The sequence below is a fragment of the Astyanax mexicanus genome, chromosome 24 (assembly GCF_023375975.1).
Source record: "Astyanax mexicanus isolate ESR-SI-001 chromosome 24, AstMex3_surface, whole genome shotgun sequence".
In the NCBI taxonomy this organism is placed as follows: Eukaryota; Metazoa; Chordata; class Actinopteri; order Characiformes; family Acestrorhamphidae; genus Astyanax; species Astyanax mexicanus.
Window position 1 is genome coordinate 29662983 of NC_064431.1, and position 18124 is coordinate 29681106.

At 35.8% G+C, this 18124-nt stretch overlaps 1 protein-coding gene across 1 annotated transcript in view; it reads right to left on the minus strand.

Annotated features, from left to right (window-relative positions):
- Positions 1-10894: 10894 nt before the first annotated feature.
- Positions 10895-18124, minus strand: part of gnai2a (guanine nucleotide binding protein (G protein), alpha inhibiting activity polypeptide 2a) — an 80453-nt gene continuing 73223 nt past the window's right edge. The window contains exons 6-9 of the mRNA XM_007254555.4: positions 14475-14604; positions 13874-14027; positions 12088-12302; positions 10895-11954 (exon numbers count right to left, since the gene is read on the minus strand). Of these exons, the coding sequence (XP_007254617.2) occupies positions 12112-12302; positions 13874-14027; positions 14475-14604 (475 nt within the window). The 3' untranslated portion in view covers positions 10895-11954; positions 12088-12111. The remainder of the gene's footprint in view (positions 11955-12087; positions 12303-13873; positions 14028-14474; positions 14605-18124) is intronic.

Here is an 18124-nt window from a genome sequence, read left to right on the forward strand (position 1 = left end):
CTCGCTCTACTGCTGCATCTGCACGGCACGAGCCTTTCACTCAAGCCAGCGCGCGACCCGCAGCCAATTAGAGCGAGGCATCAGAGAACACAACCAATCAGAGCGCGCCTGAAATCTGAGCGGCGATTCCAGGCTTTCCAAACCGAGGCTGAGTGAGTTGGAGTGGGGATTTCCCTCAATACAGAGACTAACATGAGTAAATACTGATTTTTACTGTTTCTTAATGTTTATTACTGTTTTACTGGTTAAAATAAGAATTATAGTACACCTCTAATATAAATCACTATAATAATTCTACTGTAACCAAATAGGCTACTGTTACACACACACACATATAGCTCAATAACTATATTGTGTAAAAAAAAAAACACAAGAGATATTAAGTCACAGTTTTAAAAAAAAGTCTGAATTTTAAATATTGTGTCACAATTAGAAGAAAATACGTCAGAAGTTCGTAAATTTAGAAAAAGGGGCTAAATAAGTGTGGAGATGTGCAAGAAAAGGTTTGAGAATATTAGCAAAAATATCACAAATTAAAGATAAAACATCATAATAATAATAATAAAAAAAAAGATTTACATTTTAAAAAGAGATGATAAATCGATGTCCAGATGTGGAATCTAAATATTGAAGCACTGAGTCCAATTTCAATTAAATAAGTACTAAAAACTGTGAACAGTACCAGCCTGTATCAATAAATATTAATTTACATGATGAATAATGATTTCATCGAAACAGCTGCACAGTTTAATCAGCAGCTGGATTATCATCTCATGTCTCTCATGTTCTTTATAAAATGGATATGTATATGATGCATATTGTGGATAACAGCGCCTTCTGCTGATAGTCATATATATATAATATATACATATATGTATATAGTAAAAAGAGAGGATAAACCAGTGTTCAGATGTAAAATCTAAATATTGAAGCAGTGATTCCAATTTTATTTAAATAAGTAAAAACAAAAAAAACTGAGAACAGTAACAACCAGTATAAATAAATATGGGATGTTTATGTATATGATGTATATTGTGGATAACAGCGCCTTCCACTGACAGCTTCAGTCATTACACAGATAAACAGATACATCTCAATACAATTTTGAGGTATTAATTAATCAGTATTAATCCACAGTATATAGCAAGTGTCACTGTTAAATAAACAGTGTTAGATTTAAACCAGAATAAGTCAACAGTAGTAAAAACCAGTGTATATCGATCACACCACCCTAAAATAATGTGTGTTTGAGTAAGACTCCCAACATGATTCTCTTGTGTAAGATCTCAGTGTAAAAACATCAGATAGATGCAGTAAATATAAAATACTAGATGCAGTGCGTCATTGCATGTTTTAGGCACACTATAATATTAAAACACTACAACCTCAATTTTGTTTCCATTGAAACAGCTGCACAGTTTAATCAGCAGCTGGATTATCATCTATTATGTTCAGAATAGGATGTACATATTGGATAAGAGCTCCCTCTACTGACAGCTTCAGTCATTACACAGATGAACAGATAAACCTTTAATATTATATTTATTATATTTTGATTTTTTTTTCACTTAGTAGAAGGATGGGGCACCTAAATTAGAAACTATAATTACATACTATTTTTAATTAAAATATTAGAAGCTGACAAACAAAAACAAATCTATTTTGGCTCACGTGTGTATAAAATTAGCTATGTTTTAACATTGGTTATTTATGTGGGAGATCGCTTACTGCGAGCTTCAGTTTATTATTGGTTAATTTGGACTGTCAATCATGTTTTCACCCAATCATGTTTTACGGATTGAAAGTTTGTTTTTTTGTTTTTAGTTTTAACGCTGGAGCGTCTAATGTGAAATTAGCCTCATAGATGAAGCGAAGGCTGTAGCTCCTCTCTCTACGGAAAAAAAGGTGATTTTTTGGTTTATTTAAAGGGTTTACATGGTTAATGCGTGGTGTTCGTAATTTATATTAATATATATGAGAGGTAGGGATACAAACGTGTCGGTTGTTGATAAATATAATCCTTTTAAGGATTTATTAAAAGTTATTTTAAGATGGGGGAAGAAAAAACACACAGGCTGCGTTTTGCGTACCGCCGCGAAAAACCCAGGTAGTCTAAATTTAAACCTGTAACTTATTTAAGATGTGATATTATAGATATGAACTAATAAAGTGGGTCTGCAACTGTTATTTAATAGTATGCGGTGCTGCATTTGTTATAACCGCGGCTTGGTGGATTCAAAACCTGATTTCTGCTAATTAGTTAGTTACTGCAGCGTCGCTCTCTAGGTTAACTAACGTTACGATACGTATTTTCTCTCACTAACTAACTAGCCAATGTTTGCTAACTAGCCATGTTCGCTAGTTATAATTCCTAGCTAACTAGCCATGTTTCCTAACTAGCCATGTTCGTTAGTTATAATTCCTAACTAACTAGCCATGTTTGCTAACTAGCCACGTTCGCTAGCGCTTTTTGCTCACTAACTAGCCATGCTTGCTAACTAGCCACGTTCACTAGTTTTATTTGCTTGCTAACTAGCCATGTTCGCTAGCTATTTTTTGCTCACTAACTAGCCATGTTTGCTAACTAGCCATGTTCACTAGCCATGTTTGCTAGCTATCTAGCCATGTTTACTAACTAGCCATTTTCGCTACCTGTTTCCGTTTACTAATTAGTCATGTTCATTAGTTGGTTTTGCTAACTAGCTACCCATGTTTACTAGCAATGTTCGCTAGCTATTTTCGCTCACTAATTAGCCATGCTTGCTAACTAGCCATGTTCACTAGCTTTATTTGCTTGCTAACTAGCCATGTTCGCTAGCTTTTTTTGCTCACTCACTAGCCATGTTCACGAGCCATGTTCACTAGCCATGTTTGCTAGCTGTATCGCCATGTTTGCTAGCTATCTAGCCATGTTTGCTAACTAGCCATTTTCGCTACCTGTTTTCGCTTACTAGTTATGTTCATTAGCTGGTTTTACTAACATAGCTATTTTTGCTCACTATTTAGCCATGTTTGCTAACTAGCCATGTTTACTAACTTTGTTTGCCAGCTAACTAGACAGGTTTGCGAATTAGTCACTTTTGCTAGCTTTTTTTGCTGACTAATTAGTCATGTTCACTAGCTATGTTTCTAAACTATCTAGGGCTCTGTTTGTTCGCTAACTAACATTATCTTGGCCAAAGTTTGTTAACTATCTAGGGCAAGGTTCGCTGGCTAACTAGCAAAGTTCGTTACCTAGCTAACCTAGGTTATGTTTTCTAGCTAGGTTCGCTTGCTAAGTAGTTAGCTTTGTTCGGTTGCTGGTTGAGACTGGTTGCTGTTTAAGGCCAAAGTCTGAGGAACTGCCAGTTAGTTTTTTTCCCCCACAGTTGCAGAGTTTGACTGGGTTTTGAGGTGTAAATTTAGCTGTATGTAATTATTTATTAAGACAGTGAGTCTGTGACCGTTTTTAAACAGGGCCTGTTGCTGCATTAACCGCTGCTTGGTGTAGTCTGAGGTAAATGCCTGTAGCTAGCTGGGTTAACTAGGGTTAAATTAAAAAGCCAGCAACCATTGTTTGGCCAACTGTGAGGAATGATTTAAGTAAAACAAATGGCTATATTTCTTATGTCATTTAGATTTAGCTAGATTTTTGGGATAATTTATGAAAGGGTTATGTGTTAAAGCTAACCTTAACTGTTTAATTGTTGCATAACCTGTTAAAAAGAGGAAAAATTCTGTTTATTGTGGTTAACCTGGGTCTCAGACCACCATCTGAAGAGGTTTGTTTAAGTGATTAGATTTTTACCTGCTGTCAATTGTACAATGCGTGCACATTGGGTGCGTTTGCACTTGCATTTGTATGTGATTTGGCCTTATCCAGATCTAATTCTCATAATTAAGACACATTAAGTGACCAGATGAACCTAGGGTCTTACAGGTTTTCAGGCTTGGAGCTCACTTTAGTATTTCTTAATCACTTCAAATATAGAAGTAAATGAATCAAAACTTGATATTTTGAAAAAAGGTGCATGATGTGGTTGTGATGATGTGTGCATCTGTGATAGGGTTAGCGAGTCTACCCATCACCAGGACTATTTTCATTACGGTTAGTTTTTTTTTTTTTTTTCAGGAGTTCTCTCTGTCATCATAAGTTACACATTGGAGTTAGCTGCAGTGGGATAGTGCATATCATGGTTCTGAAGGTGTCTACTTTGTTGTCTTTCTCTAGTTTAAAAAGCAGTTTAAAAAAAAATGTTCCAGACAAAATCATTCTTTAATAAAGCCCAGATAAGTAATTGTACATTAATTTCTACATAATTGTAGAAATTACATAAATGTAAGATCAGTAAGAGAAATTAAAACAAATTCTGCATTTTTGAAAATAGACATAGAGAATAGACAGCCATATTGAAAACAATGGTTTGGAGGACATACACTGTCTGCTCTATATTCATTAACTATATTATTAGGAAAATGCCAATTTAGTTTCTTTTCCATTACATTTTGTCAGTTACAGATTTAATTAATTGTCTAAGTATTTTCTATTATATTATCAATCAGGACTATGAGTAACATTTAACCTGATTATGTAATGCTTGAATAGAAAATTTAAATAAATATATAGTAATACCATGCAGAAAATAGACAAAATGTGTAGTGTCTGAATAGAAGTTCAACACAGACCCTGTGGCCTACATCACTCTCTTAACCTGAACCACCACAAACCCCCCCTCAACCACCACAACAACTGTAAGCCCGCCAACACACAGACTTCTCAGGGGAATGAAACAGGTTTTAAACCGCAGCAATTAAATCCCAGAACTGCTGGCTTCAGCTTTTGAGCTGCTGATTCAGTTTCCTCATTAGCTGATAAGGAACACCGATGTGTCCGGACGGAGAAACTGGAAACTATAGAGAGAAAAATCCAGAAGGAAATCTCTCTGCATTCCAGCTGCATTGTATATAGCACTCAATGACTTCTATAGTAAACACTGTTATTGCAGGGATACTTCAGGGTTTATCTGACTTAATTGTTTCAGACAGTACTTACCCAGTTCCACTCACATTCCCACAGAACACAGCTCATTCCCAATGGATTCTGTAGTAACTGAAATAGTAAATAATGGTTTTGCCATTTGTAAGTACAGAGAACAAAGCTGGAACACCCTATTTACTCACTACGCTACCTGTGATCATTCTATCATTCTTTTTGTTGGATTGGTAATAAGTTATATTCTCGAATCCAGAGACACAGGAGGATATTTAGAGATTCTTGGCTCTCCGTAAGTAAACATAAGCTACATGAACCAAACTCTGAAGCACAAAAGTGCAAAGTGAACACATACTGATAGTTTTATATTGTTGAATACTCATTTAAACTCCCCCTAATAAACCAAATACACTCTATTTAAGTTTTTTACTATTTTAGACCACTATAAAAAAAAGCTACTTTCAATGCTAAATTGAATTTTTCTGAAGTTTGTGTTCCACCTTAAAAGCTGCAACTAAATTCGAACAACCACACTAACACCGGCCCTTTTTTAAACATTTCTGTAAAAAAAAAAAAAAGCCTTGACTAAACTGCTGCATCATTTAAGGTGGCACAAATCTAATGCCATGATAGTTATTCTGGGTGAGGTCAGTTTATCATAATACTGTACTTCAAGCAAAGACTCAAACACACACAAAACACGTTAGCCCCAGCAAGTATAATGATAATGTGGCTTATAACGTTGTTTCTCTTTACAGAAGATTAGGTAGGCCAGACAGGTGGACAGTCATTAACTAAAAAAACTAAAAAACTAAAAAAACAATGTAAATAGAACAAATTAATTTCTTCTGGATTCATAGAGTACAGAAAATGTGACCCATTAGCGGAAAGTAGTTAACAATTTGACTAAAACCAGAGACGTTATTAATGAGGAGACAGGCCACTGACTGCTGTATGAATGGGATTTCTTGTAATGTTAACCATGGAGCCTGATAATAGATAAAGTCCTGTCCTTCAACAAAAAGAGCCAAAAAGCTTGCTGGGGAGGAGGCCCCCCCTCGTTGTGGAGATCTGTGCAGGCACAGTAGCCATAACAAGTTGAAAATCATGTTTTTTGTGCATTAATATGGGACAGAAGCACCCAGCTTGGTAAAAGGAGAGAGACAGGAGGTAACATAGACACAAGTGCATACTAAAGCACTGGCATCCATTCGTTCCACCATCCACAAACCTGAGTTATTGTGTGGAAATTGATGGTACTGCATCATCAGCATCTTATGCTAGTTGTTATGCTGTAAGTAAATACTAAACATTAAAAAAGTGTCTGTGTTTGAAGTTAGAGTACAGCGATTGATTGAGTAATTTAATTAAAAGTGTTTGTGTGTGTGGACAGCGGTTCCTCGGGTGGTAATGATGCTGATGGCGGTGTGAAATCCTGAACCCTGGTTAGTTGTCTTTCTGACTGTAACATGAGCTCTAGTATTGGTCGCAGTGATACTGCTGGATACTTGGAATATCTTAACAAGGTGAAAAACACACATACTTCTTTATAAAATTGGCTTTTTACAAGTTATTAAAGGATATGCTGTGAATCGATCTGATTTTATGGTTTACATGTATCTTATTCTTTCTCTGTCTATTTCTCTCTCTCTCTCTACTTCTCTTTCTCACTAATTGTCCCTATATTTCTTTCTCTCTCTGTTTCTGTCTTTACTTGTAACTCTTTTCTATTTCTATCATTTTTCTTCTGTTTTTATCTACTTCTCGCTCTTTCTCTTTACTTTTCTGTCTTTCTATCTACTTTTTGCTTTCTCCCGACTTCTCACTCTTTTTCTCTCTACTTCTCTCTGCTTCTTACTCTTTTTCTCTCTACTTTTCTCTCTGCTTCTCACTCTTTTTCTCTGTACTTCTCCCTGTTTTCTGTTTTTTACCAATTGTCCCTCTCTCTCTACTTATCTTTATTTTTCTCTCTGCTTGTCTCTCTCTTTGCTTACCTATCTCTCTTTCTTCATACTTGTCACCATCTCTCTCCTTCTCTCTTTCTTTCTCTCTCCACTTTTCCTTCTCTTTCATTTGAATATTTGTAACCCCTATTTCCAATTTTAAGAACTGCTATTATTAACAAAGTTAACCTAACAGTGAAATTAAGATAGAACTAGATGTAGTTTTTAAGAATTACTAGTTTTCTGGATGTTTATAAACTTTTTTTTTTTTTACTCAAACATATACCTATAAATAGCAAATTTAATAGAAATTTAATTTTTGGTCTCTTAATTTTTTCCAGAGCTGCATATGTTAATCATTTCTTGTATTCATAAATTAATTTGTATTAAAATTCTTGTTGTTCCACACAGGAGTCACTAGATGGCAGCATCAGCCTGTATGAAGTAGATCTTCACAAAGACGTCATGGTAAGTGTGGGATGGTTGTTCCATCATCAGTAAAACAGTAACAGATGATGGTAGTTATGGTTTCTACTTATAGATCTGTTTTATTTGTATTTGTTTCCAGAAGAGATTTTATGGGTAAAAAACACTCAAGTCAATGAAACCTCCCACAATATTTTTTCCAACTTCACAGTATTGTGTGTTTATGTTTGTCTTGTATACATGTATGTATGTATGTGTATATATATATATATATATATATATGTGTGTATATATATATATATATACGTGTATATATATATACACGTGTATATATATATATACATATATATATGTATATATATATTTATATATATATATGTATATGTATATATATGTATATATATGTGTATATATATATATATATGTATATGTATATATATGTATATATATGTGTATATATATATATATATATATATATATATATATATATAGATATAGATAGATAGATAGATAGATAGATAGATAGATGTGTGTGTGTGTGTGTGTACATATACAATTTTTTCTTATTTTGCTATTTATAAGTATATGTTTAAAATACTGAGTAAAATAAACATTGTTTTATTCTATAAACTAAAATAAAATAGTTTAAAAGAGATTTTATGGGTAAAAAACACTCAAGTCAATGAAACCTCCCACAATATTTTTTCCAACTTCACAGTATTGTGTGTTTATGTTTGTCTTGTATACATGTATGTATATATGTGTATATATATATATGTATATTTACGTATATATACGTATATATAGATATATAGATAGATAGATGTGTGTGTGTACATATACAATCTTTTCTTATTTTGCTATTTATAAGTATATGTTTAAAATACTGAGTAAAATAAACATTGTTTTATTCTATAAACTAAAATAAAAGCGTTTAAATATTGTCATTTACATCATTTATTTGCAGAAAATGAGAAATAAGAGTTCAGAAATCAATATTTGGTGGAATAACCCTGGTTTTTAACCACAGTTTTCATGTATCTTGACATCCACCAGTCTTACACATGCCTTTGGATCACTTTATGCCTTTACTCCCATACCTGTCAAGTCTCCCGTTTTGGCCGGGAAACTACCGTATTTTACTCCTCTTGTCCCCGCCGTCCTCCCGTATTAGTATTTTCCCGTAAATTTCCCGTATTATAATAAAATTTTAAAAACTTTGTTATTGAGGAGACAGGGCACTCACCGCTCTGTGTCTCTTAACCAATCGTGGTACCGGTTCAAGGAGAAAGTCCCGCCTTTCAGGAGAAACAGCCAATCAGCTTGCTGGTTTTGCGGAGCGCAAATGAGGGTCAGTGTGGGGAAGACGCCCCGCCCCCCGCTGTGAGTTCAGGCAGCTAGTCGGAGCAGCTGATGTTAAAACATGGATATACGGAGATTTTTCTAAAAGAAAGGTAAGGGTAGGCTAATCATGTAAACTGTGAGGAGATTTTCCTGATAGCTGCTTAAAAATACTCGTCTCCGAATAAAAACACACAGATTAAACCTTTTAAAAATTAAAACATTTACAGCTTGTGAAATGTGGAGAGGACCGAAATTAACTGAAATGATCAGAAAGAAATATTAATTAAAAAGTATTAATTATGTAGACCCCATTAGAATTAATTTTTACTGATGGAATATATCTGGTCCATGTCCTTTTAGTAAAAGCTCATAATATCTTTTTTTAGGTCACCAACAGTCAATTTGCAGAATTTGTGCACCCTATGTTCAATTTTAAATCCATTAAATAAATAAAACATATATCATATAAAAGAGTGCATTTATGCCAAAAAAGACATGAAATCTTAACTTTTTTAAATATCTAGAAAAGGGTTATTAATTTGGCTGTATTAAAAGAATGACATATGTAGGAATGTCCACAACATTTCAGTGTCAACAAAGGTAGGCCTATCAGATTCTGATAATCTAATTGTAGTCTGTAAATGGTTCACTTGTGGTTATCTTAGATTTCTTGTAAACCTGTCTTAAAATGTAAGGGATACTGAACCTTCGTTGGGCTGGTGGGACGGCTTTAATCGGACGTAGGAAAATATCCCTTATTTTTAAATCTAAAACTTGACAGGTATGTACTCCTGGTGCAAAAATTCAAGCAGTTCAGTTTGGTTTGATGGCTTGTGATCATCCATCTTCCTTTTGATTATATTTAGATGTATTTTAATTAGGTAAAATCCAAGAAACTTTCTACACTGTCTGATTACTGAAGGTTCAGAGTGGATTCCACACTATTTTCTTGATTCTAAATCAAGATATTTAAAAACTAAATTTAAAAGCTAAATTAAAAATGTAAGATTTTAATTAAACCTGTAATGCAGCTTCATGAATAATCAAGAGATCTGGTCATTAAGTTAATGTGCTTGAACATTTAATCTCCTTTCTCCTGGGAAATCATGCAGGGAGCAGACACTAAATCATCTTTTAGAGCTGAACTGAACTCTGACCTCTTCAGCAGTTTATCACAAATATTACACATTTTTAACCTAATTCTATATTAGCTTTACGTTTCCTGCTGTGCTTCCAGTGTTTGATCGGAGTTACCTGTGTAACTCAGCGACAGGTGAGCACCGCTGGCTGGATGAAGTGGCTTCCTCTTCCTCACCTGCTGATACACAGGTCTGACCCAGTCACCCTGAACTGGCTCGAAACCACCACAAGTGAGATATATATTTTTTTCCTCTTATTTGAAGAGCTGTTGTTGAGATGTTTTAAAGAGCAGAATGACAACAAACTGCTATTTTCTGCATTAATTGCATTTATGTATTATTATTTTTTTAATGGTATTTATTTTTACCATCCAACACCTACATTCATTTTAATATATCTTTATTGTTTTAGCAGACCTGGTCCACCACAGTTTTTAATTTTAAATCAGATGGAATAAGAAAAAAAAAACTAGACTGGGAGTAGATAGAAGAACAGATCATTTTCATAAGTAATACTACAAAGTGGAGTTTCATGCAGAAAATGCAAGTATGATATTAAAGCTAAAATGTAGGGAGCCAAAACTTTTGCCCCAATTTATTTATTTTTTTTACCCATATTTTAATAAAAAGTGTAAGCTTATTTGCACAACTATCATACAGCATAAAACTATTCTACTGGTACTATGGTTGTGCCAAATTTAGTGCTTGTAGCTTAAAAAATGTTGAAATTTGACCTGTAGAAAAATTCTGAAAGGGTTTACAGGCACATTTTAATGCATTCCTATTTAATTTACCTTCAGACACCTTTCTAGATGTATACTATTGCACTGCTTTAAAAGCAATGTAGCTGCTTTAAAGCTGCAATAGTGTTGATATGTTGTAAAGTGTAGGAGGATAGTAGTGGCTCCTAATAATAAAAGTAAAATGAAGGTAAACTTAAAACTACTAAAAACAAGAGTACTGTGTTTTACTTTGCAAAACTGTAATAAATGCAAATACAGTATAAATTCACTGCTTATTAACTTTGTAGACACAATAAGTGTTAAAACAAAGAAAAGCGACAAATCAGCCTCTAGTGACAACTTTTATTTAAATTAAATCATTATATAGGATTCTCAAAGCATTTTAAAACTTTACCAAAAAAACTACCCTTTTTAACTCAATTAGACTTTTTGACTCTCATTAGTTAATAACTATTTCTCCTTACATGGTGACAAAAGTGTACAGTAGGAAGAGAAAGGCGGTGACGAAGGAAAGAGAAATAAAACAGGATCTACGAATCCAATAGAAATAAAGGCAAAAAACAGAAAGCAAAAAACAAGAGGGTGGAATGGGTGGGTAGACACAAGTGGAGAAGAACTATTCTTACATACATACATTAAATATCCTCAGCTCAAGTTCAGCACGACCTCCTGCGTCCTCTCAGGTCTTTTTTTTTCTAGTTTTTGTATTTTTTTCTTCTTTTTATTTCATTTAATTTTAAAAAGGAATGTTATGAGATTGTGTAGAGATTACTATGGTAATATATCAGCTATCAGGCTTCCATCATGCAGGATGACGTTTTGTTTGGCTATAAATGATGACATGTAAACATTGTTAAAAAAAAAAAAAAAAAACATTCCTTTTCAATCTTATTTCTCTCTGAGTGTCTGCTGTTTTTATAAAAATGCACTTTTACGCAATTAAAAGTTTTTAATAAAATTTCCACATCAGATTTTCAAGAGTAAAATGAAAGTATTCATATAAAAAGTCGTCTCTGCTATTATTGGAAAAATAAATGAAGAGAAAAATAAACAATGGAAAAACATCAATAAAAAAAATAATACAATAATTGTTGATTTGTGGTCAAAACCCAAAGAGGTTAATAATACATGATGGATGGAGCTGCTTTCTAAAATCAAACATTAAAATAACTGTTAGGGGAAAGAGGGAAGGAAAACACTGGTTGTCTGAGGGGTGGGGGGGTTAGGGGGTTGGCGTTTGCTGAATTCTGTGTTCGGCGTCTTGGACCTCTGAGGCTCTCCAGCTTTCCATAACCAGGCTGAAGCAGGAATCAGTTATAATCGGCCAGTGCAGTCAGTCAGAACGCATTCCTCTCCTTCACCTGCTCATCAATACAGTTCAAGTAATCTGAGAGAGGGGAGGGACAAAAAGATAAAGTATGAAAAATATACAAAGAGAAATCGTTAAACATTTAAATAGCCTTAAATTGTTTACAGGGCTAAAATAATTAGGAAATACTAAAATGAGAGTGAGCCCTCACCTCGGCCCTTCCTCAGCTTTTCCACTAGAAGAGTCCGCAGTCCCTCAGATTGTTCTTGATGATGACATCAGTGACGGCGTCGAAGACGAACTGGATGTTCTTGGTGTCGGTGGCGCAGGTGAAGTGGGAATAAATCTCCTTGGTGTCTTTCTTCTTGTTCAGATCCTCAAACTTGGTGCGGATGTACTCTGACGCCTCGTCGTACTTGCTGGCACCTAAAGACAGACCGGAGAGGAGGAGGTAAGCACGGCCATTTAACATTTTTACAGATTAATTGGGTGTCTGAGGAAGAAGCCCTTAATTTTGTTGGACCTCAGTTCTCTTGCTGTAACTAGATGTAAAAAACTGGGTCCTGCAAGAACTACTTTGGTTGAACTCTTGTAACAGAATACTGAGGGACAACAAAAATCATGCTTAGTTACAACTGTGTGCTCTTGCTGTAACTTGGTGTAAAGAATGTGAATTTTGTTGGACCTCAGTACTCTACTGATTAATTTAGGAAAGATCTGTAGTTGGACCTCAGTCCTTTTGTTATAATTAGGTGTTTAGAATATGTTTTCTGTTGGACCTAAGGACTCCAGAGGGAGAACGGTGGATGGACCTCTGATTAGAGCATGATTTTTGCTGGGCTGAAGGACTAATTGGATGCTAGAGGAAAGAAGGTGGTTGGACCTCAATACTCTGGCTGTAATTTAATGTTTATAGCGAGCTTTTTGTTGGACCTCAGTACTCTTACAATTTGGTGCTTGAGTACAGATTCTGGGTGGATTTCAATACTCTTGCTGTAAGTGGCTGTTAGGAGCATACTTTTTGTTGGACCTAAGTACTCTGTTATAATTGGATACTTGAGGAAGGAAGGTGGTTGGACCTCAATACTCTGGCTGTAATTGGATGTTTATAGTGAGATTTTTGTTGGACCTCAATACTCTATTACAATTTTGTGCTTGAGTACAGCTTGTGGGTGGACCTCAATACTCCATCAATAAGCTGTAAGTGGCTGTTTGGAACATAATTTTTGTTGGACCTGTGTACTCTTATAATTGAATGCTTGTGATGTCAATCCTTTTGTTGGATACTCTTCCTGTAAGTGGGTGTTTGGTGCATGGTTTTTGTTGGCCCTAAGGACTCTGTTATAATTGGATACTTGAGGAAGGAAGGTGGTTGGACCTCAGAACTCTTACAATTTTGTGCTTGTACAGTTGGACTTCAATACTCTTGCTGTAAGTGGGTATTTAGAATGTGATTTTATTTGACCTAAGGACTCTGTTGTAATTAGATACTTAAGGAATGAAGGTGGTTGGAACTCTATACTCTTGCTGTAATTGCATGTTCATAGCGTGATTTTTGTTGGACCTCATTACTCACAATTTAGTGCTTGAGTAGAGATTATGTTTGGACCTCAATACTCTTACTGTAACTGGGTGTTTGTAGCATGTTTTTTGTTGGCGTTATGGACTATTATAATTGGATACTTGTGGTTGGACCTCAATTGTTACAGTGATTGCATGTTAAGGTGCTTGGGTAAAGATTGTGGTTGGACCGCAATCCTCTTCCTGTAAATGTATGTTTGGAACATCATTTTTGTTGGACCTCAGTACTCTATTACAATTGGGTGCTTGATTACAGATTGGCTCTCACTACTTTTGCTATTACTGGGTGTCTGGAGAATTATTTTTGTTGGACCTCAGTACTCTATAAAGGGAACCAGATGCTTATGGAAGGACTGTGGTTGGATACTTGTGTATTTGTGTGTACTTCAGTGCTGAAGTAAGGTCGACTATTGTACCTGTGTACTCAGGGAAGCAGATGGTCAGAGGGCTGTGTGCGATCTTCTCCTCGAACAGATCTTTCTTGTTGAGGAAGAGGATGATGGACGTCTCCGTGAACCACTTATTGTTGCAGATGCTGTCAAACAGCTTCATGCTCTCATGCATCCGGTTCTGACAGGGTGAGAGTACAAGAGGGAGTGGAGGAAAACAAGAAAGGGAACAACAAAATAAATGCTTAGACTGCTCAGCGGAGTTGTGAAAAATAGGCTGAGACAAAAATCATGTGCACAGTGAAAACATAGCAAACAAATCAGATGCTACAACAATAAGACTAGACAGGTTAAAAAAAAACCAATAAGCTTGTTTTTGAATTACTTGTGCATCTTGCACATGAGCTCTCAGTCTGGCAAAACAAATTTTAACACATTCTTCAGATTTTCTCCCCCTTTCAGACCTGTCTGAATATTTATTTCCACGTCTTTTATGATCTTGTGCTATAAATGAGTCTATAAACCAGAATAATGACAAGGGTGCATGCTAACCATCCCATCTTCAAGATTCTCCATGACATTTCCTAGCAGGTAGACAAAGTAAACAGATGAATAAGGCGAGACTCACCATCTCCTCGTCCTCAGCTAGCACCAGGTCGTAGGCACTCATGGCAACACAGAAGATGATTGCAGTGACGCCCTCGAAACAGTGGATCCATTTCTTTCTCTCAGATCGCTGGCCTCCCACATCAAACATCCTGCAGAGAGAGAGAGAGAGACAGTGAGTGAGTATGAAAAACATATATATATATATATATATATATATATCTTGCTCTCTCTCCATACACACCATGTCTAATGATTGTGGACACTTCTTTTAATCTTGGTTTGTAATCATTCAACATACTGACCTCAACTGAACCTTTTGTTAACAGCATTTTAGGAGAACCAACGAATGAATAGATTTCGCAATATATTTACCCATATGTATGTTTATGTATATGTGCAGGTATGTGTATGTATATATATATATATATATATATATATATATATATATATATATATATATATATATATATATATATATATATGGATCTAATCTAATTGAGGGGCACTTAAGCTAATCTATTTACCTTCCATTACTTTTGGGTTTCTTGTCTTTTAAAAATCATAGACTTCAAATAAACACCATATAAACAGAATTTCTTTTTTAATTATGTTCTAAACTGAAGGATTATGATAATTTGTTTTCAACTTTGTGCATTGTACAGATATTTTAAAATCAATCTGAGCAGAGAAGGCAAAAAAAAACCTATTGGATTTGGTGAGAGTTCCCCTACTAATCTCGCTTGATATGAAAGGTCTTTGATATGAAAGGAGTTTTTGTTGTATAATTAGTCCTGTCACAATAATTATGTTATCACCTTGTTGTACAAAATATGTGCATGACCTCAATATTACTGATGTTTTTATTTTCAAGAATACGCAAGTATTTTGACTATATTTACTCATTTTATTTGTTTTATGTATTTAGGTTATTTAACATTAAACTGTAGTCTCTGTAGTTTTTTTCTCTGCATACTTTCTTTGTGCTGGTACATATTGTTTAAAAACTCCAGCAGCACTGCTGTGACTGATCCATGTGTTTACTGTATTAGACACTCCCACCTAGTTCCTGCATTACCATTACATCAGTGGCATGAAATGGTGTTAAAATGATGCAAACAAACTGTTATCATAATAGGCTTAGATTTAATACAACATAAACTTGGAACAGAACCCTAAAGCAAACTTAGGACAGCAGTCATGGGTGGTAAGTCCTTCTCCCAGAGCAATTTCACTGTCTCTAGTTTGTGGAAACAGACTGTAAACTACAGGAATTGGTTGAAATACACTGGAGAAGTCTGTCCCAGAGCTGCAGCGTGAGAAGAGAGATTCCCCCTCTTCGCTGCTCCTCTTCCTCTGGGCCATGTGTAATCAGCCCACTGCTTGTTACCATTTCAGTGGCATTTGCTGGCATTTCTGTGTGGGCACTGTTGCCTTGGTTACACCCTCCAGGGGGTGGTGAGGGACAGATAGAGAGCGAGTGAGACTCTTATACAGTATATAAGTTATTCACGCTACTATTTCTCTCTCTTTTTCTCTCGCTAACATGCAGATACAGTATACAAAACAAGGCTGGTGCGATACTTTCAGACAAACGATTATCAGCTTAAGAATTTGTTGTGATAAGTAATAGGGTTTGGGATAAAACACCTTTTACCAACACCACCTCCATCCACATATTCGTATTTCTGTAATTATAGACTTTAGTCCTTCTGATTCTCTGCAGACTTTAATCCTCCTTTCATCCACTTGTTCACTTTGCTGTCCTCTGCTCTATTAGACACTCCTACCTACAGCTGCTGCACCACGTAGATAAACCTGAATCTCTTGCTGCAAAGTTTACAGTGTTGGTCATCTTCTAGCACTTCATTAGTGTCCATAGGACACTGCTGGCTGGATATTTTGGTGGGTGGACACACTAAAGGTGCTTACACACTGCGTGTGGTATGTCACTCTGCTAGACGCTGGCCATGTGTGGTTGCGTTGTGCTGCTGCTGACGCCGAGTGTCACCTCTTAGAGGGACACAGAATAAAGCTCTGATTCTGCTCTTCCTCCTATTATTTCTATAAGTGTAGGGAAGTGATTTACAGCTGAGGGTGTTCACTAATCGTTAATATTAGTCTCTCGCCTTGCTTCTTACAGTTTTTCCCTGGTTGCGTGAGTCACATCATGTGTTTTCTGCTGCGAGGTCTAATTTGAATCACGTTAAACTTTGGCCACGGTAAGTGTTAGTGTTAGTGGAGGCATAGTTACGCACTGCTCAGCGGCAGCGCCAAACCACTGGAGAAACATTTGAATCCAATTGGAGTCTGCTACCATGGCAGTGTAGTGCAGTGTGTAAGCTCATTAGGTGTTTAAAAACTGTAGCAGCACTGCTGTATCTGTACCATGCTGTACCAGCATAACACACACTAACACCTCATACACCACCACCATGCTAATCAGTGCTAATCACTGCAATGCTGAGAATAATGACCCACCATTCAAATAATAATATCTGCTCTGTGTTGGTCCTGAGCATTGAAGAACAGAGTGAACAGAGGACTACAGTCTGTAATTAAGTACAATGAGAGAACTACAAAGTGCTCATATATGGTTAGTGGAGCTGATCAAATGAATAATAATTGAGTTATATGAGGTGTCAAAATCATTAAAGTGTAACAGGAAATAGTATATACATATATAGATTAAACGCTTGCCTTAATAAAGACTGGAGTTATATTATGTGGTATGTGGAATTACACCACCTACCACTCAGACTGAAAGAGACGAGAGTGTGTGTGTGTGAGTGAGTAAGAGAGAGAGAGAGAGAGATTAACGACAACCTGTTTTTGTTGTTTGCTCTTTCTGTTTTGGAAAAAGCAGCGTTTTAGAGAATCCCGTCCATCTGCTGTTTTTATAGGCTTAGAGATCCCAGCTCTAATCAACCAGAGAGGCTAGACTGACGTGTATGCTTTCTCTCTCTCTCTCTCTCTATCTATCACTCGCTTTCTCTCCTTTACATCTTTCATCTTGTGGTCTCAACCTGCCTCCCGCTCTCTGTCTGTGCCTGTTTCTCTGTTGTCCTCTCTCGACCCTTCACTCTTTCCCCTCTCATTCCTCTTTTTTGTCTCTCTAGTCCATAGATATCATAGATAGTTCTTTATTTTTATATGCTCTTTCTATCCATCTCTGTTCATCCTTTTCTATCCTCCTCCGTGTCTGTTTTCTTGATCATTTGCTCTGTATATTTTTTTGCCCCCCCTCCATTTCTATCTCCTTTCTTCCTCTACATCTTCCTCTATTGTTCTCTTACACTTTGTCTCTTATTCTCTTCACCTCATCTTCCTTCATGATTCACTTTTCCTCTCTCCTCCTATATCTTTTTTGCGTATTCTTTTTTCTTTCCATGTATCTTTATTTCTCTGTCCTCCTTAATCTATCTCTTTCCTCCACATCCATCTCCTATCTCCACATTTCTTGTCCTTTCTCCCCACCTTTCCTATTTTTCCCCTACCTTTCTTTGTCTTCTCACTCTTCCCCTCTTCTCATTTTCCCCTCGAACTACCTGTCTTTTACTCTCTTCACCTCATCTTTGTTCATGTTTCTCTTTTCCTTTCTTCCTTTATCTCTTTTTTTGCTTATTCCTTTTTTCTTTCCCTGTATCTTTCTCTCCCTCTTTTCCACATTTC